This window comes from Eumetopias jubatus, unplaced genomic scaffold (assembly GCF_037043125.1).
Source record: "Eumetopias jubatus isolate StellerSeaLion01/CBP00866 unplaced genomic scaffold, mEumJub1_p1.0 scaffold_5, whole genome shotgun sequence".
In the NCBI taxonomy this organism is placed as follows: Eukaryota; Metazoa; Chordata; class Mammalia; order Carnivora; family Otariidae; genus Eumetopias; species Eumetopias jubatus.
Window position 1 is genome coordinate 140,636,486 of NW_028274811.1, and position 27,749 is coordinate 140,664,234.

General features: G+C 41.8%; 1 protein-coding gene across 1 annotated transcript in view; it reads left to right on the top strand.

Annotated features, from left to right (window-relative positions):
• The window catches only part of MYO10 (myosin X), a 162,314-nt gene that overhangs the window by 54,717 nt on the left and 79,848 nt on the right, over positions 1-27,749 (top strand). The window contains exons 4-10 of the mRNA XM_088023195.1: positions 4,564-4,751; positions 15,794-15,928; positions 17,628-17,752; positions 18,219-18,232; positions 18,347-18,431; positions 19,321-19,424; positions 27,514-27,643. Coding sequence (XP_087879321.1) covers positions 4,564-4,751; positions 15,794-15,928; positions 17,628-17,752; positions 18,219-18,232; positions 18,347-18,431; positions 19,321-19,424; positions 27,514-27,643 — 781 coding nt within the window. The remainder of the gene's footprint in view (positions 1-4,563; positions 4,752-15,793; positions 15,929-17,627; positions 17,753-18,218; positions 18,233-18,346; positions 18,432-19,320; positions 19,425-27,513; positions 27,644-27,749) is intronic.

Here is a 27,749-nt window from a genome sequence, read left to right on the forward strand (position 1 = left end):
TTGAAGGTACATGTCCAAAAATGGAGTGTGATGCTTCTTGTTATTTGCCCTTAATTCTGTGCTTGTTTTCAGATCTCTCCTTGGTATTATAAAGAAGAGATTAATGTATTCTATCAGTACCAAAATTCTCAATCTTTTTAATTTTTAAAATGTTTAGTTACTACCAAATACGCACAAACTTTGTCATCCTGAGCATTTTAAAGTGTATAGTTCATCAGTAGTGTTTTGTACGTTCACATTGTTATGAATCGTTTAGAACTCTTAAATCTTCTAGAACTGGAACTCTGTGCCCAGATGGGTGGCTTATTCAGTTGAGTGTCTGCCTCTTGGTTTTGGTTCAGGTCATGATCTCATGGGTCATGGGATCGAGCCCCATGTCAGGCTCTGCGTTCAGCCGGGAGTCTGCTTGAAGATTCTCTCCCTCTGCCCCTCCCTGTACTCGCGTGTGCACTCTCTCATGTGCATGTACTCTCTAAAAAAAATAAATCTTTTAAAAAAAGAAAGAAAAATAGCTCCCCCATCCCCACTCATGCCAGCCCATGGCAACCACCATTCCACTTTCTCTTTCTGTGAATTTGACTACTCTAGGTACATGATTTCAGTGGAATCATACAGTATTTGTCCTTTGGGACTGGTTTATTTCACTTAGCATAATGTCCTCAAGGTTCATCCATGTTGTGTGTGTTAGAATTCCCTTCCTTTTTAACGCTGAATAATAGTGCACTGTATGCGTGTACTACGTTTTACTTATCCATTCTTCCTTTGATGGATACCTGGGTTGCTAACACCTTTTAGCCATTGTGCAATATTTTTTTATACACCCTGGAAATATAAAGTTTTAAAATCCATTCTTCACTCAGTAGGAATATAGCAAAGAAAATAAAGTACTTGGAGGACCAGAGGGGTTGCCCAGTCAGGAAGGGGTAGCATGCCTATGAGATTTTGACCAAAATAATCACTTTCCAAGTAAAGCTTTTGTGGAAAGGTTATGATACTCTTTATGAGTAGATCAGTACTTTTTAGAAGAAAGGCTCATCTCCCCAAATATTAGAACAACCATACAAACATGTTATGACAAGATGTGCAAAATTTTCAACACATGGGCTGGGGGTGTATCATTTTTAAAATTTTTTGTTTTTGTTTTGTTTTTAAAGATTTTATTTGACAGAGAGAGACAGCGAGAGCAGGAACACAAGCAGGGGGAGTGGGAGAGGGAGAAGCAGGCTTCCCGCGGAGCGGGGAGCCCGATGTGGGACTCGATCCCAGGACCCTGGGATCATGACCTGAGCCGAAGGCAGACGCTTAACGACTGAGCCACCCAGGCGCCCTGTTTTTGTTTTGTTTTTAAGCAAGCTGCATGCCCAGTGTGGGGCTTGAACTCACAGCTCTGAGATCAAGAGATGCGTGCTCTACGACTGAGCCAGCTAGGTGCCCCAGGGCATATCACTTTTTTAAAAAAGTGTGTTAATAATTGGTTAATATCCTAATATTAAGGAAATTTAATTCTTAGCCTGATACTGTGTGGCTTTTACATTTTATTTGTAACTGAGAAAGAGGATTGCATTGTGCCTGCCTTGCTGTTTTAAGAGGGAAGGCATTAAGTGTCTTGATTTCTGCCAAAGTAGGAAAAAAGTCAGAACATATTGCAATACAAAAATGAACAGTTTTGATATTTCCATAATAAAAATAATAATCAGGGCAGCTGGCTGGCTCAGAAGAGCACGCAATTCTTGATTTCAGGGTCGTAAATTTGAGCCCCATGTTGGGTGTAGAAAATACTGAAAAATAAACTTAAAAAAAAATCCTTTAAAAAATAATCATATAGCTACCAAAAGGTAGAAATGGGTCTGATATTTTAGACAAAGTAGTGTAGGGGTCTAGATACCCAGAGCTCAAGCACTGCCTGCTTCACCCCTGCAAACAGTTGATGAGAGGGAAGGCACCAGAGCCTGTGGTCAAAGCATTGATGGAGGATGTATGCATCTTCCAGGGAAGTAGGTGGTTTTCTGTTGTCCTTTAGAAAAAGGACACTTTCCTTCCCCAGAGGAAAAAGCAGTTTCCATCTTTCTTTACGGTCAGATCTTTCCCACAGTGCCCTGGCCGGGGTAAATGGACTTTCTGGAGAGTTGAGGTTTCCAGAAACCTAACCATTTACCCATTAATGCACTATATCTTTTTCTTTTTTAAATGGAGGTGAACTTACCATAACAGAAAATTAGCCATGTTAATCTATGCAATTCAGTGTGTTTTAGTACATTCACAATGTTGTACAATCAGCACTCTTGTCTAGTTCCAAAGTATTTTCATCACCCCAAATGGAAACCTAGATCCACTAAGCAGTCACCCCCTATTCCTGCCTCCTCCCCCTGCCCATAGTAACTACCACCAATCTGTCTGTATGGATTTACCTTTTCTGGATACGTGAACTTTGGCGTCTGGCTTCCTTACCTTGGTGTAATGTTCTCAAGGTTCATCCCCACAGTAGCTCGCATCAGTACTTTATTGCTTTGTGGGGCTGAATAATAGTCCATTGTATGGGCATACCACATCTTGTTTACCCGCCCATCGGGGAATTGACATTTGGGTTGTTTGACCTTTAGGCTAGTGTGAATAATGCTGTACTTGTTTTTAATTCTTTTGGTTATATATCTAGGAGAGGAACCGTTGGTCATATGGTAATAACTCTTACATTTTTAACCTTTTTGGTTCAAATATTTCTAAAATATATTGTAAACCTCCTTACATTTGAAGACCGTTCCATGGAGCATATGATACTTTGCTGTATGTTCCTGGCAGTCACCATGAATATAAATGAGTACAAATTGCCACCATGTGGTACAGATGTTCTCAGGATGTTTGGACTTTCTGCCTAGCGTTGCTTGCTTTTCCTTTCCCTATGCTGCATCGTTGTGCCTTGCCAAGGAATGTAAGAAGAGAAGCCTCTGCCTTTGGGTTGCTCAGGTTCAAATCTCACCACTACCACTTCCTGGCTATGTGGGTGAACAGGACATCATCATCATGCCTGTTTCCTCCTCTGAAAAGTCGGGCTAGTAATATTGGGAAGCTCCTTAGGTTATTGTGAGTGTGAAGGGGTCAGGGCCCCTGTGTGGGTCAGCTCGGGAGGTCATAACAAAATATCACTGACTGGGTGGCTTAAACAGTGATTTTCTCACAGTTCTGAAGGCTAGAGGTCCAAGGTCAAGGTGTTGGCAGGGTTGGCTTCTCCTGTGGGCTCCATCCTTGGCTTGCAAATGGCTTCCATCTTACTGTGTCCTCAGACAGTCTTTATCAAGGCACACACATCTCTGGTGTTTCTTTGAGTGTCTACATTTCCTTCTAAAAGGACGGCAGTTAGATTGGATTGGGGCTCACCCGAACAGCCTCATTTTAATGTAATCATCTCCTTAGAGGCCCTAGCTCCAAATATGGTCCCATTTCTAGGTGTTGGGGGTTAAGGCTTCAATGTAGGAATTTTGGAGGGCTGAGTGCAACCCATAACTCCCATGAAGCACCTGGACAGTGCATGTGCGCCATCAAAGGTGGTGGTGGTTACGCAGCCTGCCTCCACCGCTCCGCTCTGCTACTTCCATCAAGTCTGAGCCTGGAAACCTGGTAACCAAACTCCGTTAGCGTTTCCTGCAGAAGTTCAAGTGAACAAATTTGGTCCATGTGGATGAGGCAGCAGGCCTTACACGTTAATAGTTGTAGTCTTTGCTGCTCTGAAGAGTTTGCTTAATTTCTGGCCTGGATTTTGTTCCGGAAGGGTAAGATGGTCAGGCATCTCGGTTCCAGACCATTTATGTGGCACCTAGTGTTTTCAAAATGGTCTTGTTACTGTTTTAAAAGTTAAGGTTAAAGATACATGACATAAAATTTACCATTTTGACTATTTTTAAGTGTACTGTCCAGTACATTAAGTACATTTGCAGTGTTGTGTAACTATAACCACAGTCTGTCTCTAGAATCTTCTTCCTATCCCGAACAGAAGCTCTGTACCCGGTAAACAGTAACTCTCCGTTCCTCTTTCCCCCAGCCCCTTGGTGTCGCTCTAGTTCTTTCTTTAATCCTGTTGATTCCTGAGAGCTACCTGATGAAGAAGGAGACGGGGAGTGGACAGTCCTCTGTACCTGGGACGGGATGAGGAGGTCACCGGGAACAGGGATTTGGGCCTGGGCTGCTTCCCCATCTTTCTGTGGTTTACCTGTCACTGCAAGTCCTCTTTGAAATGGTTCCATTTGTTTGTACAGAATGAAAAGATTTTGTACCAAAAAGGTATAGGAAACACGTATGCAGAGGGGAGCCCTGTCGGTCCTCTTCAAGCACACTCAGGTGGATTCTGTTAAAGTCCGAGACAGGTGGGGCTGTGGGGAGCTGTGGCTGGCCCTTCCCCTTTGGAGCGTGGAACAGCATGAAGTGTATCCAGCCTCTTCTGTCTCTGTCCCAGCGTGAGCAGAGGCGACGCGCCCTTGTCCTGCACAGTCCCGTCCCCCCCCCCCCCCCCCCGCCCACCAATGCCGAGTATAACCCGGCGTCCTTCTGTCTCCCCGCCCCATCTGCTTGCAGACCTACATCGGCTCCATCATTGCCTCAGTGAACCCCTACAAGACCATCGCCGGGCTGTATGAGCGAGCCACCATGGAGCACTACAGCAAGTGCCACCTGGGGGAGCTCCCCCCCCACGTCTTTGCCGTCGCCAACGAGTGCTACCGATGCCTGTGGAAACGCCACGATGACCAGTGTGTCCTCATCAGGTAACCGGTCAGCCGGGAGGCTGGCGGAGGGCTGGCAAGGGGGCCACTCGGGAAGCTGGTGTCAGAAGCCCACCACTGGCCGTTCAACCCAGCCAGCCCCCAGGACCCAAAACCTGCTTAGGAGGTTAATGAGAAAAGTTTTTCCTAAGTACCTAAATTTCTCAGATGGAGTTTTCTATTTCGAATAGCTTGGTAAGTACAGCTTTCAAAAGAGCCAAACTCACTTAGAAAAAAGCAAGAGGTACCACATTTGTTGGCTCTTAGCCTCAGAATAATTCTTCCATTTTTTTTTTTTTAATTTGCCTTAATTACTCTTTGGTTTATTCCAAGAAAATGTGTAGTTCTTTCAAATTTAAAATGTTATATATATTCTAGAGTGAGAAGGCTTGTATATTTGAGCAAGAGATCTTTTTTCTCTAATTCAGTAAGATTACATAGAATTTCCCAAATTTAAGCATCTTAATGATTTTGAATTTTATTAAACTAGCAGAAGGGGCACCTGGGTGACTCAAGTTGGTTAAGCATTAAGCATCCGACTCTTGATTTCAGGTCAGGTCGTGGGATCGAGCCCCGTGTCAGGCTCCACGCTCAGCGGGGAGTCTGCTTGGGATTCTCTCCCTCTGCTTCTCCCCCAACTTGTGTGTGCACTCTCATTCTCTCTGTCTCTCAAATAAACAAATATAAAAAAATAAACTACCAGAAGACCCACTATCGAAACCTATCACTAGGAGCTGTCTAAAAAAGCAATGGAATATATTTCTTTAAAAATATTTCTTTTATGGGGCACCTGGGTGGATCAATCAGTTAAGTATCTGACTCTTGATTTTGGCTCAGGTCATGATCTCAGGGTTGTGAGATCGAGCCCCACGTCAGGCTCCACGCTCAGTGCAGAGTCTGTGTGAGATTCTTTCCTCCTAACTGCTTCACCCCCCTCTCATGCTCTCTCTCTTAAAAAAAAAAAAAAAAAATCCTTTTATTAACTGATTCGAATTGGCCTCATCACTTACATTCTAGTGATATCCAGTTGGATCTTCTTATTAGTTCTTTATCCCAGAATCGTGTTCTCGTGACGTTCAGAGTGCCCGTGGCTAGGACCCAGAGTAGATGTGCTGAGCCTCACTTTCCGTGAAGTTTCCGTGGACTCCCCAGGCCCTGCCTCATTCCCGCTCCCAGGCCTGCACTCGTGGGGCCGGGGGGGCCCGCCTGTCACTGAAAGTCTGGAGTGTACCAAAATGGGTGGTGGGAAAGATTTGGACTTCTGTTGTAGGTGACTTTCTAGTCCCAACTTGTGGCAAAATAATGACATTATTTCAAGAGGAGAGGACAAGGCATTTTGGATTTAGGTGAGATGATAAATGAGACCCTCTTGAACCCCTCCGGGTTTCTGATTCGGTGGAAGTAAGGCAGATGGAGAGCCATATGTTAGCTTTAGACTTGAAGCCAGTCGGGCTGGCTGACATCGAAGCCCCAGATTAGACCAAAGCACCTGATCCGGATGCAGGCAGGCAGGTAAGTGGTGGCCATGCTCACTGTGGGAAACCAGTTCTCAGCCGGTGAGGAGCGGACCAGTCCTTCCCCCCAGTTCACCTGTCAGGGAAGCCACCCCAGCTCCTGGGGGAGGAAGGGTGGGGTGTAGGTATGAGCAGACCTGCCAGAGGACGTCCCTCACTGAAACCCCAGGGAAGGGGAGCAGCCCCTGCCAGCTGAGGACATTTGGGAGATAGAGGGTCCTGTGTGGCACCTGTTCGAAAATGAGGACGCTAATGGTTTCTGAAGGGTTAGTGTGTTTTGGACACTGTGCCAGGAACTTTTCAGGCATCATCTCATTCGGGTATCAGCCTTCCAACAGCCCTTTGATGTATGTGGCTGCTCAGTAGTATCTGTCGGTGCCACACACAGAAAACTGCTTTAGGGATTATATTCTTCTTACTGACAGTTTTTGCCCATTACGCTAGTGCATGGGTCCTTGCTTTTACAGCAAATCAGAATTACATGAACAGAATGGCAGAACTTTGCCTTTCTCATTGTACCTCTCTCTCTGCCCCTTAAGGGGAGGCAAGCATCTGGGCAGATACACGCTCTTTTCTTAATCACTTTTATGGTGCTAATGTCCTGGGCTGTGGAAATAACTTGGAGAGAGAGGCTATCCATTTATGTAGTTAAGTAAATGAGTCATTATGACTTGCAGTTCGTCAAAATGAAGCTATTTAATATATTTTAAAAGGGGGGGGGGCTTTCAAGGGTCCCATTTCCAATCAAGAAACTTGCCTTACGTCTGGAAGCACTGTTTGTAGGCTCTTGCAGGGAACTTCACCAAAGCTCAGAAGTTAGAATATAAGATCCCCATTTCAGCATACAGAATATGATTTAATATGATTAACAGGAAGAAAGAAAACTTAATCTATTTTAAGAAGATCAAATTGTATTCCACACTTAGGTACCTAAATATTTGCCATTGATAATTACTTGTTTCTTACTTTCAATGGGAAAAATGAGAGGATGACTCATATATCACTTGCCAGACAGAATAGTTTAGGAAGAAAGAGGAAAATCAAATGAGGTCATTGTGCATGTGTGTGTGTATATGTGTAATAAAACGGAAAGGGGTTGGCATTTTCATGCCAAAGACTGTGGTATTTAAAAACAAGGTGGGAGGTGGAGGGAGAGTGGATCCCAAATAGAAAGCTCCCATTGTGTGATGCCCGTGTGAACGGAGTAACTGAATTTATCTAAATTAACTCAGGAAACGGAGTCTTTAAGAATAGAGTTCTCATTAAAATGTGTCTTGTTTAATAGATCTCTCTGGCAGTTTTTTTTTTTTTTTTTTTAAGTGGGGATTGGGGCTGTGGGAATTTAGAGAAAATTGAGTCTAAAAATAAAACTTGTAGGTTACTGTAGATTTCCTCGGGCATGATCTGCCCCCTGGTGGTTACAATGTGTTTTACTACTTTGAAGACATTTTCTCATGCAAATACCTTTAAAACCAGAAAATAGGCCTGTTTGGAATCAGGGAGGACTTGAGAGATCAATTCTTTTCCCTCCCTTCAAGGGAGGTCCAGCTACTTGGTGGCAATGCCAAGTCTCTAGGCTTCTAATCCGAGCCTCTTGTGTTGGTCTCACTTTCAAGGTTGTCGGCTCCCCCAATCTCTTGTTTTACCTGTTGGTGCAACATTTAAGCAAATGCTTATGGTATTATGGTTTTAAAAACGTGTTTAAAACTTGAAATTTTTTTTCATCTAACTGGCAAGATCAGCATTTGATCTTGGTTGATCTGGTCCATTTTACATTGACTTGGGCTTCTCATACATTGATTGGGCAAGTGGGGTTTAGTTTATTACCGTGTCTGGGTGTATGTGACCTTCTAAGATCTGTAGGATAGGTAAGGCGTGTGGCTAATTCACTATGAAGCTCATTGCCCAGGACAGTGTCTGGGAGAGGGCCAACATTCAACAGCTGTCCGTCCAAGCATATATATATATATATATATATATATATATATATATATATATATATATATACAGAGCAACTGTGGATTTGGGACCTTTGCTTTGCCTTGCATGTTTTGGTTCTCCAAAAAGGGATCGATTATCCACCTGATGGATAATTAGATGTTCAGTCTTCTATTTCTAGGAATATATTTATAAATGATCAAATTGGAACAGTGAACAAAACTTGCATCCTGGATTAGAAGGGCAGCAACCTGAATAGGACTTGAAGCAGGCTTCTTGCTCACGTAATATGGCAGGTTACTGTGCTAGACTTTAGCAACTAAAAATTAATAATAATAAAACCCAGTCACTGCCTTTAGGAACTTCTTCTCTGATGGGAAGAAACTGATGTAACTAATCTCAGTACAACCTGCCAAATGTTATAACGGAAATATGTCCATGGTTGCTCAGAGAAGGTGGTAGTAGATCCTCAGGAAGGAATTCAGACAATACTTCATAGAGGAAGTGATGTGCGATTATGAGTCAAAGACTGTGTAGGAATATGGCTGGTGTAGAGGGAAGAAGGGCCCAGAAGCATTTGCCAAAACACAGATACTTGGAAAAACAAGGGTCATTAGGAAATGGAAGGTAGTCCCTCCTCTCTCCATGGTGCACCATCATTCTGGATCTCTTCCTGGTTCTCCGGGCGCTCCTCACTCGTCCTCCACCTGCTCATCTTCCACCCAGCCTCTCCCTCTGAGGTCTGCAGAACCCTCTGGTCTGAGGTCTGCAGAACCCTCTGCAGAAGATGCCTACCCCTGCACCCCTCCCAAACCCCGCCCGGCTGGTTTCTCCGAGTTCCAGACATGTGTCCAAGTGCTCTGAGGTACCATCACAGAGATGTCTCCTGGGCATCTCAAGGGTGGCATGTCCTAGATTCATGCTCAGTTTCTCCCAGAAGTGTATTCCTCCTTTCCTGTTCTCATTCTCAGCAAGTGGACTCTCCATCCTACCAGCTCACAAGCCTGAGATCAAGAAGTCCTTCTTGGAACTAGAAGTTCTTCTCCTCTATATGCCGCCCCCTGGCCCCCAGGAAGATAGAAGTCTACACAGTAAAGCATACTGACCTCATGTAGACAGCTCTATGGGTTGTGACAGACGTGCACACCTGTGTTGCGATGCTCAGATCAACCCGCTAGCAAGCTCCCTGGGTTTGCAGGAGTCCCTTCCCTTCACCTCCCTGTTGCTTACCACCCTCCTGACCCGGTCCTGACCAGGGCCATCAGCTGTACCTGCCCCCATTTTTCCCAAGGCCTCTCACTTCGTGTCACTGCTGCCCCCCCCCCCACTACCCTTCTACCCTCACCTCTGTCTCCCCACCTCCTGTCTTGCCTCCTTCCATGCATTCACTCCATTCCGTACTCCACACAGAGTGATTCTTTAAAAACTTGAACCTGATCATGACAGTTTCCTGCTTGAAAACGGCCTCGTGACTTTGATTCTGCCTACGAACACATCTCAAAACTTTTAATATGGCTTATGAGGAGGCCCCCTGTCAGCGCTTTGGGTTATTTTCCTTTCTCCTTTTCATTTTCATAGTTTTGTTTGTTTTGTTTTGTTTTAACAGTATAAGCTCATTTGGGTTCATCTAGAAGAACATGTGTTCTCTGCAGCCCATGTTTGTGTTTGCAATCATGTTGGCGCCAAGGGTTAGGACTCTAACTGCCATGGGCTAATGAGAAAAATGTAGAACTGGATATGTAAGGGCTGTGTTTGCTGTAAGTCAAGGTAGAATAACATCATAATTGCCGTATGAGTTACTGTGTTAGGGCGGCGAGAAGAAAGGAATGCGGTGGATTAAATGAGTCAGCACACTGCCCGTGGTAGGACAGGCTCCAGGCTCCGCACACAAGGAGTGAGGCCGTCCCAGTACAAAGAGCTCTGCGGCTTGAGCAAAATGACATTAACCAGTGGGTTAAAATTAGCCCTGTTCATTTGGATTTGGGGGGGGTGTTCTATTTTTGTTTGTCATCTTAACTTTGGCTTTATAGTTCTGGGATGAGGATTAGCAAGGACGTATGTACATGGTTACATAGATCATTGTGCTCTAACGTATGGGCTCCGTCATAGTCTCCGTATTACCAGGCAGGTAACGCACCTCTGGCACTCTCTGCCAGACATGATACCAGATCCCACAGGTGAAGGGCTCCATCCTACAAGACTGCCCCCTCCACGTCCCCCCCAACCCCCCCTTCAGACGCCAATCACAAGTCCAAGTTGTTACTTGTGCTTCTGATGGACGGGCCATAGATTGGAGGTTCCGGCCCACCCCCTCCACACACACACTTCGATGAATTTGGTAGAATGGCTCACAGAACTCGGGAAACCAGTTTACTTACAGATTACTGGTTTATTATAAAAGGATATAACTCAGGAAGAGCTGGGAGAGATGTATAGGGCAAGATATAGGGAAAGGGCCCTCGGCTTCCCTCCATGTGTTCACCAACCTGGAAGCTTTCTCAACGGCACCTCCCACCCCTGTCCTTTTGGATTTCTATGTGGGCTTCATTACATAGGCATGATTGAATGAATCATCGACTCTTGGTATTGAATTCAATTTCCAGCCCCTTTCCCCTCCCCAAAGGTCAGTGTTGGGGGGAAGGAATTGAAAGTCCCAACCTTCTAATTCTGTGGCCGGTTCCCCTGGCAAGCAGCTGCCAACAGGAGCTTTCCAAAAGTCACCTCATTAACATAACAAATGAAGTCTTTATTGCTATCTTCATATAGGAAATAATGAGGGTGTTAGGAGCTCTGTGTCAGAAAGGAAGATGAAGACGCAGTATATATTCCTTATTATAAATAATCACAATATCACACACCTGTAACATGGATATCATACGTTACATCTGTCATTATAGTGATGGGTAACTTGAAAATGTCAGGGGGTGTGATTCATGATCTTCCTCGCCACCCCACTCCCCTATTTAACTAGTTCCTGAGCGCCTGGGTGGTTCAGTCAGTCATGATCTCAGGCTTGTGAGACAGAGCCCTGCGCTCAGCGTGGAGTCGGCTTGGGATTCCCTCTCCCTCTCCCCCTGCGCCTCCCACTCATGCGCGTGCTCTCTCACACGCACACTCTGTTTCTCTCTCAAGTGAATAATAAATCTTATAAATAAACGAAAGAACTAGTCCCATACTTAACTAGAGAACTAGTGGCCTCTCAGTGGGGCGCCAGCATCGTCCCTGCATTTCCCCGGACTTCAGCCTTGCAGGCTGCTTTTCCTTCCTCCAAGGCATGGAGCAGCGTCCCCCTGCTGAGTCTACCCCCTCTCCCTTCAGTTTCCACCCAGTTAACTCCTGTGCACGTTTTCACGCTTTGGTCTAAATGTCGGCCCCTCCCATCCCCTCCCCACAAAAAGGTCTTTACTGAACCTTTACCCTCCATCTAAATCATGAGTTCTCTTATCGCCTGGGATACCTGTGACTCTGTTTGAGATCTTTGTGCCTCTAGATCACAGACAGACTGACCGCCCCATTTTATACATCAGTGCTTTAACAGCCCTTGGTGCAGCCTGACGCATAGTAGGCTCACAGATGTTTAAGGAGGGAAGGGGTATTTGCACAGATGCTCTTTCTCCGTTGCTTCGAAGATTACATTGGTTTGACCTTCAGTAAACTGTTTTCATGGGGAACGTTGAAGTCGCAGGCAAAGGAGGGAGGAAGGGGAGGGTTACGTAAAAGTGTATGGCCGGCAGAGTCGTGTTACCTTGACATCTGGCATGTTTCTGGGTTTTAACAATGTGTGAGTTATTATCTTTATCCTTTGCCTTGTTCATGTAACACTTCCACGGCCCCATGATAGTCACCACTTCTTACCCCCTGGAGCAGTCCTATCTGAATTGTGTGGAAACTGCTTTCAAGAGTAGTGGTTCCCAAACCTGGCTTCAGAGTAGAATCCTCTGGACAATTTTTAAAAATACAAGGAAGTTCTACCCCTATAGGTTCAGATTAGAAACATATTAGGTGATTCTAATGTGCAGCCAAGTTTGAGAACTGTTGCAGAGTGTCTGTGTTTTGTTTTTGTTTCAAGTTTTAATTCTGTATCCAAAAAAGATGTACTTGAACACTATGCTTGGGGGGGGGGGGGCCCTGGGTGGCTCAGTCGGTGAAGCATCCACCTTCGTTTCAGGTCAGTCTGCTTCTCCTTCTCCCCCTTGTCTCTCTCGCTAACTCTCTCTCTCAAATAAATAAATAAAATCTTTAAAAAATGTAATCAACAATGAAGACAGGAATCAACTAAATAGCCAAATAGAATACAGTGAAATATCAATTTAAGTTGATAATGGATTTGAGCTTGGTACCTCCTTTGTTGGTTTAAAAATCAAAGATAAACTATAACAGCATGTCAAAAGTAACCCATAATCTCATAGTAAACAGCAAACCGATTCTATTTTTGAGTTCCAGAAATTTTAAAAAACAAGCATTAAATAGGGGTGCCTGGGTGGCTCAGTCAGTTAAGTGTCTGCCTTCAGCTCAGGTTATGATCTCGGGGTGCGGGGTGGGGCTCCCGATGCTCCGCAGAGAGTCTGCTTCTCCTGCTCCCTCTGCCACTCCCCCTGCTTATGCTCTCTTTCTCTGTCAAATAAATAAAATCTTCAAAAAAAAAAAAAAAGCTTGAAGACAGTATGATACATTGAGAAAAAATGGCTGCAGATCACTGTAGATTGATATCCATGGCTGGCGAATGGCAGTGAGGGTCCCGGATTTTCTTCTCCTTGACCAAGTCTTGCCGGTTTGGAGTTTGAACAGTAGATTCTCTGTGATCGTGTCTTTGCCATGTTCTATTTATTAAGGTAGGCTAATTGCTGTTAACAAACAGCCCCCCAAAATCTCAGGGGCATAACACAGGAATGCTTTACTTCTTGCTCATTTTGCAGCCCCACAGGGGAAGGCGAGTGACTTGAGTCTATTCCACATGTCATTTTGTTTAGAGCTGTGCCAGCCCACAGGGCACCCAGGTGGCAGCCTTGGATTTCGAGCCCAGATTACCATGAAGAAGGCAGTTTTTTACCCACCATAGAAGTGGCCTATATCTATCTCTCTTGCTCCGTAGTTCAACTGCCCTTCTGTTCAGACTGGCCACGTTGAGTCCCTGTTGTCCACTGATTGCTGTCAGAGAGGTTGACACGTTTTCCACTTCCTTGTGCTGGAAGATAAAGAAGTGGGTTTGGGAAACATGTAACCTTATTTCTGCTTCACATGTTTTTTAACTAGAGAATGTAGCCCTTTAAGTTCTGTTTGTTTTACCGTAATTGAATCAACAACTGGCTAGATGTATGTATTTTTTTAAATATCAAGAACTAGAGCACCTGGGTGGCTCAGTCGATTAAGCATCTGCCTTCAGCTCAGATCATGATCCCAGGGTCCTGGGATCAGGTCCTGCGCTGGGCTCCCTGCTTCTCCCTCTACCCCTCCCCCCTGCTTGTTCTCTATCTCTCTCTCAGATAAATAAATGATTAAAAAAAAAAGTTATCTAAATCTCTTCCTGCAGTTTTTTCTTAGTTTATGTTACTCATTCACTGCGTCCTTGCTGAATGCCCCCTGGGTGCCAGATCCTGGTCCTTGCACGTGCCAGTGATGTGAGGGAGATGAATATATGTGCTAAACTCTGTACTAGGAAGATTCTGGTTGCTGACAACAGAAAACCCAACCGAAGTTGTTCTAACTCCAATAACACAGGGCAGAGCGGTTTCAGGTCTGTGAATTCAGCCACTCCTGCTAGGCCTTCTCTGATTTTCTTGGCTTTTGCTTGATTATCTCAAGACAGGTGTGGATTCCCAGGGATTGGTTGTCTGCAGCAAGGAGGACGTTTCTGCCTGGTGTCTCTTGTGTGTACGCAAAGCTCCGCAGGAGCCCTGAGCTTGCTTGACGCGGAGTCTCTTGGCTGCAGTTCTCACACCTTCCCATGGCCAACCCTGTCATTTGCAGAGGGAATGGAATGACTGAGATTAGCCTAGCCCGGTGTAGATTCCCCGTGGGCCTGCAGCACCCAGCCAGACAGGGCTGGTGTCATCTCTCAGTCCTTTCCTCTCCTTTGTTACATGTGGTTAATCATTTACCAGGTTTTCAGCAAAATTCCTCTTTCATAACTTCCCAGATCGTGACCTTCACCAAGGGCAGCTTTTTTAGGACTAAATGGAGCTCATCTGTGTATCTTGCCCATTTAGCAATTATTAAGGTGCTACCTTGATATATCATTGGCATTGCTGTTCTGTTACACCTTTTTTTTTTTTTAAGACTTATTTAGAGAGAGCGTGCATGGGTGAGCAGGGGTAGGGGCAGAGGAAGAAGGAGAGAGAGAATCTCAGGCAGACTCCACACTGAGTATGGAGCCTGATGTGAGGCTCTATCTCATGACCTTGAGATTATGACCTGAGCCAAAATCAAGAGTCAGGCTCTTAACTGACTGAGCCACCCAGGTGCCCCTGTTACTACAGCTTTACTTTACTTCTCTTTTAAGTTCCCTGCCTTTTACTACTTCCGTTCTCCCCACAATACCGAGAATGGTATCTTACACAAAATTGAGTTTCTCTTTCCAAATCTGTGACCTGTGCCTTCTTGTCCACGTCCGGCACCAGACAATACCTGCTCTCCTGGGGCCCCTGCGCTCCTTCCAGAACATGACCTCCAGAGCCATGTTCTTCCCAGGCCACCCTGTTGAGCTCAGTCTCCGCCTTCTGTCTCCTGCGGTTGCCTCTGGGCCATCAAACTCAATCCTCTCTGCTTTCCTTCTCCACCACCTCTGATCTCAGGGCTGCTGGCCTAGCCGGAGTCCCGCCCGCTCGTGGTCTTCCCAAGCTCATCTGGCTCTTGTGCCCAAATCCTTCCCTTTCTCTTTTTGTGGCTCACGTTTGCCATTCTGTTCAGGTGAGACTTGAACCTGATTTACTTCTCTCACTGGCCCCCCCTCCCCCTGCATGGCTTTGTTCACTTTCCCTCAACTGTCACTGAAGTGTGATCTCTGCAGGACGTCAGACCTGGTGTTACATTCTGGACACGGAGGCTTAGCCGCTGCCTCCCTCTGAGTATTAGTATGAAATAAAATGTTTCCGTGTGGTGGGTCGAGGACCTGTGGGGTCATTCCCTTGTCCCTTCAGTCATATTTACGAATAATTGCATTTTTAAGCCTATTTGCCTGCTTTCCATTTCCCAGAACGATGCTGTTAGTGTGCTCGTTCCTTTAACAAGTATTTAGCAAGTCCTTCTCAGCAGCCGGGCCCTGTGGAGATGTCTGGATACTCTAGCGAACAAAACAAAGATCCCTGCCTGTGCCAGGCTTCCCTCCCATGGAAGGCATGTCCATCCTCTCAACTTAGTGAAGGTGATTCTGTTGACCTCTGACGTCCGAGAGGCTTTCATAATAGCAGAAAGGGTGTGGCCAGAAGGAGAACTTGCTTTTACTGCCCTTTAACTTGACCTGCGGGACAGGCATTTCGACCTCTGTTTTCCCACCTTTCAAAGGGAGTGATGTTGGTCAAACTGGGTTTCTTTTCTTTTTTTTTCTTTTTCTTTTCTTTTTCTAATTTGAACAAGCTTGCGCATTTTGTTTTTCAGCGGTGAAAGTGGGGCAGGTAAAACCGAAAGCACCAAATTGATCCTCAAGTTTTTATCAGTCATCAGTCAACAGTCTTTGGAATTGTCCTTAAAGGAGAAGACATCCTGTGTTGAACAAGCTATTCTTGAAAGCAGGTATTTCTTCGTCATGCTCCTTATTTCCGATGACTAGGATTCACTGTCCTCCCTGGGTGGCTCATTTAAGGACGAGTTCTAATTAGTTGGTCTCTTTTCTCTTTTTACAATTCCTCAAAGGAAAAGTCCCAGCATGGACACAGCAATTTCTAACAACCCGAGCCACCATTCCTGATCCTCACCCTACCCCGGCCCCCTACTGGGCCAGGTTTGAATTGGTGAGTGAGTGATTCTGAGGAATATTCTGCAGCCTCCTCTAACTAGCGAGACCCTGACTCATTTTTTGGAGGCCTTGTTATGAGCAGAAATTTCAGCCTCTGGCCAGTGTGTAACAGAGACCTTAGCACAGAAGTGAGGGAGCCTCTGCTAGTCTTCCAGCCCTTTGGAGGCACCATGTTGGCAAGATGGCATTTTTTTAAAGCCTCTCACGTGGCAGAAGATCAGTGGTACATCTGATGGCAGTGAGCCTCAGAACTTTGAAAGAGGGCTGTGTGGTGAGGTATCATCTGAATTCTTAATTTGAATATGTATTGGCCCGATGTCTGATTTGTGCCTTATAAGATTTTAGAACCAATAAAGACCTTATAGATCTTGTTATTTAGAATTTTGTCTAGAAGTCAGCAAACTATAGCCAGATGCCCATAACCTGTAGCCTGGTTTTGTTTTAGCATTCATACACTTTTTTCCAATTGTCATGAAATATATATAACATAAAATTTATAATTTTAAACGTTTTTTTCAGCGTGCACCTTAGTGGCATTAAGTACATTCACACTGTTGTGCAATCATCGAAAACCATCCGTCTGCAGAACTTTGTCATCTTTCTGCAGCCTCTTTTTGTAAATAAAGTTTTATTGGAACACAGACACACTCATTTGTTTATATCTTGTTTACAGCTGCTTTTAAACTACAGTGGCAGAGCCAAGTGGGTTGTAACCGAGAACACATGGCCCACAAAGCCTAAAATATCTATTATCTGGTTCTTTACAGAAATCTTTGCCACCCCCTAATTTGTCTGACCCCATCTTACAGTTGGGGAAGACCCAAAGAAATCACTTATAAATGAGTTGCCCCCGGACAGACAACAAACGGGTGAAATTCCCAGGACTGGGTCTTTTTCAGTTGCTGAAATTTAAGAGGGGTCTTTTTCTGTACAATCCCTGGCTTGTGTATATAAGCCCAGGCTAATTTGCACAAGGACAAGCCTCTGTGGTTGCCTGGACTCTGTAGCATCCTCTGCCTGCACACCGAGCCCTAAGAGCACTCATTCAAAGTGGATATGGATTATAAACCCATTCAGCAAGTGCTTTGAAAATGTGACTCTTCTGTAAACAAACATAGTCACCATAGGTCCTTTTGATTTCAGATTTTTCTTGGCAATTATATATTTTGACATTTGTGAGGAACGCTCTTGCTGATTTTAGATCTCCCCTAATTAATACTCGCTGCTGTCCTCACTTTTTTTTTGATTAATTTTTTTATTGAAGTATAATAACACACAGTGTCCTATTAGCTTCAGGTATACATCATAGGGATGAGCTATTTTTGCACATGGTGAAATGACCCCCACAATAAGTCTAGTGACCATCTGTCACCGTACGTAGTGATTACAATGTTATTGATATATCTCCCCTACTGGAATTGACATCTCATGACTTAGGTATTTTATAACTGGAGAGTGTCCTCATGTCTTTCACAGCCCCATCATGGAAGCTTTCGGCAATGCTAAGACCGTGTACAACAACAACTCCAGTCGCTTTGGGAAGTTCGTTCAGCTGCACATCTGCCAGAAGGGAAATATTCAGGGCGGGAGAATTGTAGATTGTATCCTGTTTCATTTCGGTCTTGTCTTTAGTATTTGACTCTCTAAGTACAAACTGCTCTTGGTTATCGTAAGGACAGGTAATGTGAAACATTTCAGTTATTGCTTAATATTACTATGTTTGACCTATTAACTATCCTAGGAGATAACCGTTTTTCTTCTGGGAAATTCTATCATGTTTGTAATCTGGAAAATTGGATTCATCATCAAGCATCAAGTGTTTGTTGTTTGAGATCAATTTTGTCAAATAGTTTGGCACCTCCTAGGACACCATGTGTCCCGTTTGAAATTGGATTTAGATGAACTAGTCTATGCTTTGTTGGCTCATCTCTTGGCACTGGAAGTCACAGTGTCAAAGGAACAGGGATTTGCAATTATTTGGGTGACAAAGAATAGAAAATTAAAGCCTAATTGAGCATGTCATATCCTGGTTTTGTTCCTTGACTGGCCATTGCTTTTCACATGAAGATTTATTAGAAAAAGTAAGTAAACATGATTTAATTCACATTTTCTTCAAAAATTATTTTTGGAAATTGTTGGTTTGTGTTAATTAAATGAAGGAAACATCTCAGATGAAATCTGATTTATCCCCACAGAACCGAGTAGTAAGGCAAAACCCCGGGGAAAGGAATTATCACATATTCTATGCACTGCTGGCAGGGCTAGAACATGAACAGAGAGGTGAGTGAATGGGACACTGGCACAGAAATATATGGATTAGCAACTGGTTTTCCCTTGAAAAGCTGTCAGTAATTCATCTGTTTGGGTTTTGTTTGTATTCCATCAATTGAAACGAAATGTATGAGAATACCGAAAGATGTTGAGTCCATTTTAGAGCCAACTAATGTAGAGGGAAGATCGTCAATAGAGAAATATTAAATTTTTTGTTTTGGGGATCTTGGTACTTTTCTAATTTATAGACTATTTATGAAAAAAAAGGTATGATGCATATTGTAACTGGTTTACTTTTAAACCATACCCAAATTGGGGCGCCTGTGTGGCTAAGTCGTTAGGTGTCTGCCTTCAGCTCAGGTCATAGTCCCAGGGTCCTGGGATCAAGCCCCGCATCGGGCTCCCTGCTCCACGGGAAGCCTGCTTCTCCCTCTCCCGCTCCCCCTCCCCCTGCTTGTGTTCCCTTTCTCGCTGTGTCTTTCTGTGAAATAAAATCTTTAAAAAATAAATAAATAAAAATAAACCATACCCAAATAAAGCTAATTTCTAAACATTTGATTTTTAAGGGAAAATAAAACAGGATCCTTATCAGTTTTTCAAGAACATTTTCTATCATGCTATCTCATTTAATTAAATTCTTTATTTTTATTTTTATTTATTGACCTTTTAGTGAGCATAATCAAGAGTTGGAGGCTTAACCTACTGAGCCCTGATTAAGTCCTTTTTATTTTCTCTAAATGATGATTAAGAGAGAACTTTTTTTTATATTAATAGGAGACTATTAGCATAGAATTATTTATATACTTTATTTTTTTAAAGTTACAAAGTGAGAACTCTTTTGGATTCTGTCTTATCCTGGCCAAATACTGATTTTATTATTTTCTTTGTCTTTTTGCAGAAGAATTTTATTTATCTGTGCCAGAAAACTATCACTATTTGAGTCAGTCTGGATGTATAGAAGACAAGACAATCAGTGACCAGGAGTCCTTTAGGGAAGTGATTGTAAGTTACTTTCTTATTTTACCTTTATTAAGAGTGACAACCCCCTAAAAAAAAAAAGTGACATTTCATTTCCTGTTTCAAAAAAAATTTTTTTTTATGAATGGACCCTCAACTCTATGGTCAACTAATCTTCAACAAACCAGGAAAGAATGTCAAAAAAATTTTTTTAATGAAAATAGAGGTAATTACATTTGCACCGCTGTACTGAGAATAGGTACTTCCTTTTTGTTCCAAGTCATGATAAAGAATGTTCCAGATTGGAAGAGAATCCTCTTTCTTTAGAAGGTGGATGAATATCTGTGGCATTCAGGACAGATGGGGAATTGACTTGGAACTGTATGAAAAAAAAAATATAGGGTTGGCACTGGAACATGCCAATCTTTTTTGAGCTATTTATTTATTTATTTGTTTATAACAGTGTCTACAGTTAAAACCAAATCTGTCAACCATTAGACCAGGTGACTATTAAGGATCTTGTCTGAGTCTCCTGGCCTGATTCTGACAACCAATTCTGACCACAAGAACAGTAGTCACCTTACAGCTCTGCGGTGTCGATTACGTGTGGCCTCTTCTAGTTTTCTGTTATCACAAGGACTTTGTTATAAGGTGACAACATTTAGGAACCCTGGTCATCGAGCTTTATTAATAGCCACATCCGATGCGAATGGCCAGTAGATTTTGCCAATGCAGTCTTCGTTCCTTTGCCAGAGTCATTACTACAACAGTTGGATACGGTGGATCTAGGGTTGATTCCTCATCATAAATGCAACTGACACTGACCGCTTGTTATATGGGCTCAAATGGGCCATCTCTCTCGTTGTTCTTAACAATACTGTGACGGTAGGATCCCTGATTGGCTACACTCTACAACTCAGAGAGGTTGGTGTCCAGCCTAACCACACACAGTACTAGATAGAGCCGGTGTGGAAAGAGTCTTAACTCCAAATCCCAGACTCTAACCCACAAGGCAGGCAGGTGGTACCAGCTTCTGGTACAGCCCAGATGTGTCAGTCAGGTTCTTTGCTTTATAGTTGTCAACAGTCCTCTCTTCAGTGTCCCCTTTTATTCTTCTAGATTGTTCGTAAAAATGCCTTGTGGAATAAAATCAGGGTCTTTTTTTTTTTAAGTGGATATGTATCATACATCATTTTCCACATCTTAAATTGAAATTAAGAACAGGATTGGCTATGATATGACCCTCTCCCCCTCTGTCTCCCTTTTATTCTGTCATTTATAATGAAGAGGGGTTTCTCTCGCCAAATCTCCTTCCTTGAAACTGTTAACAAAAAAGCCCCTGTTGACAGCACCTTTTGCTGTATACCCTGGACAGCATGAGAATTGGCCCTGAGAGTTGGATTTTATGAAATGTTTAAGTATTTTAAATTTTCCTTCCCAATTTTATTTTGCCCCTGGATTTCTATTACTACTCAGACTTTCTCTCTTCTCAGTTTGTTTAGTATTGTTTTTGTCTTTACTGTCTGTTAGAATAAATATGAAAACTCATTCTTATTTTTGATGAAAAGGGCAAAGGAGGACAGAATTTTTTTTCCTTTTTTTCCCCCCCTTGAAGCTGGAGAACAATGCTTTGTGATAGAAGGACGTTGTTTGTGGCAGGAGACAGACTCCCTAACTGTCTAAAAAGCAGTTCTCCTACTCATTAGCTTGCTGGCCACTAGGGTGCGCTGAGTATCAGGTCCTCCCCTTGTCCTGAAAGCCCTGGAGAAGTTACTCTGCAGGCTTTCCTCTGCTTTCCTCTTGGGCCTTCATTTTCTGAATCAGAATTGTTTGTGCCTTTTGCTAGCCTACAGGTAGACTTTTGGGGCTCGCCCTGCTCTCATTGATTGCTAGCTTTTATTATTAAATTGAAAGAGTAGGTTTTAGCATTTAAAATCTCATCTTAACATTGAAAAGGTATCATTGAGAAGAGAAGAAAATTTGTACATGAAATTGATACAGACAACAAGCTTACAAGTTTAAATTATTTAAATATTTACTTTGTGATTACTTTTTGGTGTCAACCTATTAGAAATGGCAATGAAAACCTAGCTGCTATCTATTAAAATCAGAAACATGTAGTTTTTATTATTATTTAACTTTCTGGAAGTTCTAAGCAATACAGTCAGAAAAGAAAAATGTGCACCTTTTCAGAAAGGAGGAAAAACACTCTCCTATAAAAAGTAAGATTTTTCTCCATTTTTTTTTTCTCCCTTTACCTTAAGCCACAAGAACCACAAATAGAGGATTAGCTTAAATAATGTTATAGCCATAAAATTAGGTCCATTAGAGCAAGCAAAACATATGCTCAAATATATTTAATTATATGGGAAAACATGCTTATTTTATAATTGAGGAAGATAAGCTGCAACACTTGATAATCTTTTATTTAAAAAAGCATTTTATGTATAATTTAGGATAATTGATAATAGTAATTATATGCAGAAAAAAGGCTGGGACAAAAAATAAACCAAATATGTTATCTCATGAGGCAGAATTCTAGGATTTTATTTTATCATTCTGTGTTATCATATATTTACAGTGACTGTATCAGCTTTAATGATTATATAATTATGATTACATTCCTAAAATTGCAATTTCTACAATCAAAAGTATCCTGTCAATACCAGCCAGCCCATTGTTCTGCCTTATGCAGTACTCTGTAACCAGGAGTGACACAGGAATGGTGAAAAAGAGACACTGAACTCTTCAGGCTGAAGTCAGTTTTATATATTCAACATGTTTGAGCACCTGCTATGTGCCAGGCACTGTTGTAGGCACCAAGGAGATTGCAGTAAATAAGCTACATATAACCCCAGTATTCTGCTGAAGAAGGAAAAAAGATTGAATCATATTGTACAGCTGCTTTTAATGTAATTTGTCTCTCAGTATTTTCCTCCAAAATCACTTAAATTTGTATCTTCATATTTCAGTTTCATAAAGCTGCTTTCCCCAGAGGTTTTGGAATCAAAGGGAGGAAAGGGACCACATTCCATTAAGGGTGAAGGATATTTGTTTGCAGAATATGTTGAAATGTTCATAGAAATTATTTCTGTGAATTATGTATGCAAATGTCATTTTTAGCTGCTAAAAAAATGAGTCTTTTTATCAACTTCAATGTCAGTATACTCTTGTATACTTCTTCTAAGAATTTTGCTTATTTTATTAAGAATTTGCTTTCTGTATTTTTAGAGTTCATTATTGCCACCACTTGACATTAATATAAATAAGTGCCTGTTAAGTATCCCGGGCAGCTTTAGAGGACCTGGTTTTTCCTGGTGCAGACTCTGTGAATGTATGCTAAATTTTATAGCCATGTTTTTATGCAGCCTTTCAAATTGCCCGAGAAATTTCAAGTCAATAGGAGCAACTAATTTGTCTGCATCTGACCCGCCAGAATGGTGGCTGATGAAATGTGCGTGAAGTAGCAGGAGTCTTTGGGTGATAATCTTTTCAGATTCTCTTACTCCATAAATGTTGAATGTTTATAGCCTTCCTGGCTGTGGACCAGGACTGGGGTTTCTGGACCTTATCAGCCTTACTGGGTATATCCATGGGTTTTTAATGGTATGAGCCCATGTGTATGTATGCATGAATTCATTCCACATGAGTCAGATTTCATTAAGACTTAAAGGACGGACGTTAAAACCTCAGTTTTGCCAAGCATGGAAACATCAATGTCTTTTGGTGGTGGTGAACTTGGGAGCATAAGCAAATTTTATATTATAAAGTAACAGAATATTGCCTGATATCACATTGCATAATAAATTATTATCAGATTGCTTACTTGCAATTTACTATGCCCAGAATAGCCTCCCCTTCCACTGTTTCAGTGACACCATTTGTTCAAGATTCATCTGTGGTCCCTTTGCCTTGAATGGTACCTCTACACCTCACAGCCAACTGCCTGAGACCCTAAGCAGATGTACCTTCTGGCAGTAAAGCACATGAAATTTGCCCCTCCTTTCTATTACTTTCTAGTGCCATGAGCCTGGCCTCCTTTGGTCCTTCACGATTGGGACCAGATCCCATATTTGTCATCCCTCTTCTTCCCCCACTGCCCACCCTCACTTTCCCAAACACCTATATTTTTTTTTATGTGCTTAATAAGGACTTTATTGAAAATATTTTAACTTTGTGCCAGTTTTATTATAACTAAATTGCTGTTTAGTGCTTCTGAACTATACAGAGAATTTCCCAGCCTTATCGTTGAGAAAATAAGGTAATGATAATAAACTTTAAAGTGGCTACTCTTGCCGAAGGGGGGTGGAGACTGCAACCGGAGAGACTGTAAACAGGACAGTAGGGCACAGTAAGTAGAGGCTCTTACTGGCGGTTCCAGCACGCATGCCCACGCTGCTGCCAACTGGGGGCAGCCATTAAATTACCCCGCAGAATGATTAATGCAATTACTAATCACCACGCTTCTAATTCACTTAGAGTTAGATTGAAAGTAGTCAAATTTATTAACACAGTAAGCACGTTTTATTTGCTTTCTATCTCCGTATATGACTTCGGTATGTATTTTAAGAACTTAGCCAAGAACATTTTCATTGGGCATCTCTTGATATTTTTCATTTGATAGCTTGACATTTTCTGCTACAGCAAACTTATTTTTTTTTTGTCTTATTTCCTTTTAGTGTTTATAAAGTCCAGGTAGTTGACTTAAACAGTAAAGGATTTCATTTCTATGATCTAAGAATTTTTTTATAAGTTAGTGTTGAATATGCCTTATAGGAGGAAAACTTGAATCATAGAGAGGGAAAGTATTAACTTTTGTACAGCGCAGGTGCTTTATAATTATTTTGCTGTTTGATTTGGTCCTTACTGCTATTTTAAGTGTCTTGAGAATAAGAAATTATTCTGTATTTCTTAACTACCTTTCTTTACTTTTAACTTTTAGAATAAGTAAATTTGAACAAATATTTTTCCATATGGTTTTTTTAATAGATAAGCACTCGACTAATAGTTCTTATTCTTTGTGTCAATTTCTGCTTGAACCAATGAAATGAGTCTTCAAACACCTGATTAAGTAATTCATGGTATTTTTATTATTTGTAATCAGATTTATTGAAAGGCCATGTACATATAATAAAATGCTACCATTTAAAGTATACATTTTAATGGATTTTGAATTTACTCACCCATGTACCCACAACCACAATCAAAATAAAGGGTGATTCTTTTTTCTTTTTTTCTTAGTAAAGCCTCTGTTTATTGTTTTTTTAATTTTTATTGTTATGTTAATCACCATACATTACATCATTAGTTTTTGATGCAGTGTTCCATGGTTCATTGTTTGTGTATAACACCCAGTGCTCCATGCAGAACATGCCCTCTTTAATACCCATCACCAGGCTAACCCATCCTCCCAACTCCCTCCCCTCTAGAACCCTCAGTTTGTTTTTCAGAGTCCATCATCTCTCATGGTTCGGCTCCCTAAAGGGTGATTCTTTACTCCAAAAGTTCCTTGGCCCTTCCCAGCCACCCTACTCCTGGGAAACCACTTATCTGTTTTCAGGCATAAATCAGTAGATTTGTCTCTTCTAGAGGTTCTTGTAAGTGAAATCATACAGAGGGTATTCTCCTGTCTAGGTCCTTTTACTCATCTACATCATACATAACACAGTTCATTCCCTTTTCTAGTGAGTGATATTCCATTGAATAGGCAGCAATTTGTTTATCCAATCACCCATTAATATTGTAAAAATATTGTACCGTTATTGTAAAAATATTGTCAAAACATTAAAAGACATGATGGAACATAATGTTTGTGAGTTTACCAACGCTAACATTGCAGCTATTTTCAATACAGTATGTTTAATTCCCAGCGTGGTTTTCTTTATGGGGTACCTGGCTGGCTCATTTGGTAGAGCATCTGACTGTTGATCTCCAGGTTGTAAATTCGAGTCCCACATTGAGTGTAGAGATTACTTTAAAAAAAAAAGTTGCAAAAATACAATTTTTAAAAAATTTACTGATAATGTGGTTTTGTTTTTTTTTTAAGTAATTTCTACACCCACCCTGGGGCTTGAACTCATCACCCCAAGATTAAGAGTCCCATGCTTTAGCGACCAGCCAGGCACCCCACAAAAATATAATTTTAAACTTTTTACATAAAGCTATCATAAATCATGTTTCTGGATGATCATAATTTCCTTTAAAAAGTACACATTATTCTAAACTATTGAACCGTTCTCAACTATTGCTGTATTTGACTTGTCTGATTATAGGATAGTTAGAATTTTTTCTCAACATGTTAATATAACACTGCAGTGAATATTTTATAGAACTTCCTTTTTCTGTTGAGATTTTCCTTGGAATTAATTTCCAGCATATAAGTTATGGAAGATTATATAAGAGATTGCTTTTTTTCTTTTTATATCTTTAGAAAGTAATAACATTGGCTGGATAATAAGTTTGTGGACTTTGGGTTCATTGGGCCTGACTTTGAATATTGGTTGTGCAACCCTGTGAAAGTTACTGAACCTCTCTGAACATTGTAAGTTTATGTACATCTGCGGCCAGCACAATACTGTCATATAATCTTGTTTTCCAAAAAGATTATATTAATGTATGGCACCAATGATCAGTGCATAAATGTCCCAGTTTCACCAATTTTAGGTTTATCAGTCACAAGTTTTTTGCTAATTTAATAGAAGCGAGCTCAGATTTTCTTTGATTAGTACATGTTTGATTTCTAGGAAGGATTTGCATATGCTCCTATAAGAAATGTCTATTTTATTTTTGTTGTTCATATCTTTTTTATTATGGCTAAGCTGTTGCTCCTTCCCTTATAATTTTTAAATTGTTGTCCTGCCTATTGTTTTTGCCTTTTGTTTCAACTTTGTTTTTTCCTTGTAAAGAAGTTAAAACTTTTCACGTTTTAAATCTCCATTTGTTTCCTTTTACAATTTCTACTGCTTCACAGTGGTGCTCAGTTTCCTTCCTAATCCCCTGAAGTGATTGTCATTGTCACGATTATTGCATTGTGCGCCCACGTGCTCTTGGTAGGTCATTTTCATCAGTATTGCCAACAATTCTGTCCTCAGTTGGGGGAGAGGGATGCTTTTTTCTTGACAAGAGTATGGCTTCTAAATCATAATAGAGGGGCACCTGGGTGGCTCGAGTTGGTTAAGCATTAAGCGTCCAGCTCTTGATTTCTGCCCAGGTCATGATCTCAGGGTCCTGAGATCCAGCCCCGTGTCAGGCTCCATGTTAGGCGCGGAGTCTGCTTAAGATTCTCTCTTTCCCTCTCCCCGCTGCACCCGCATCTCTGAAATCAATCAATCAATCTATCAATCACAATAGAAAATGAGCAGATCTTCGATGTGATTCAGATGATACTTGACTTCAGTTGTTTAGATACTTGTATTTGGGAACAAACCTCCTCTCCCTTAGGGCTTGTTTATTTTTATTTTCCCCCAAACAGCATTATATTAACTTCCATTTCCTATAGAGGGGCCAAGACAAGATCTTTAAAAGTTCTTTGGAGAAATTAAAGAGAGATGTGATGAATGTCTAGGGAAGACTGATCTGAATCCATTCATCTAATCCATCAATATCTATTATAAAAGGAGCAGAGACTCTATCTACAGAGTTCCTAATAGAGAGTTTTATTCCTCTGACTTGAGTTCCTGCTGCATTTAGCCATTAAGGAAAAGCCCTGAAATGTACACTGGAGCGGTCCCATGAAGCCTTACCCTTCCCCACCAACTTATGTGCAAGAAAATAAATATTCCATTATGCTTCAGGATCTACAGAAAAAGCATTTCTTTTTCACCATCATTACTGTGACTCTCTTAGGTAATTCTTCTGTGGTGTCCCTGGCAGACTTGTACCTAGTAAGGCAGATATCTCATTTTATGTCATCGATTGGGTGATCTCCACATTGTACAGTTCTTCCTTAATATCACATTCTTTTATGGGTGCCTGTGCAAAGGCTTTATCATTTAAAAGTGAGAGGTCATGAATCTATTTCTTGTTTTCTTGCCTTTAGAACAATACCTAACAATTTTACTGAGTAATGGGTTTTTCATTTTCTTTACTATGGAAGAAAAACAACAAAAACTTAAATACATTGATTTTCTTTCAGACGGCGATGGAAGTGATGCAGTTCAGCAAAGAAGAAGTTTGGGAGGTTTTGAGGTTGCTTGCTGGTGTGTTACATCTTGGGAACATAGAATTTATCACTGCTGGTGGGGCCCAAGTGTCCTTCAAAACAGGTAGGATGCCTCCCGCCTCCTTCCCTCCCTTGGCTTTTTCCTCATAGGGAACTTAGACCTAAAATATTTACTCTCCGGCCTTTTACAGAAAGAGCTTTCTGACCCT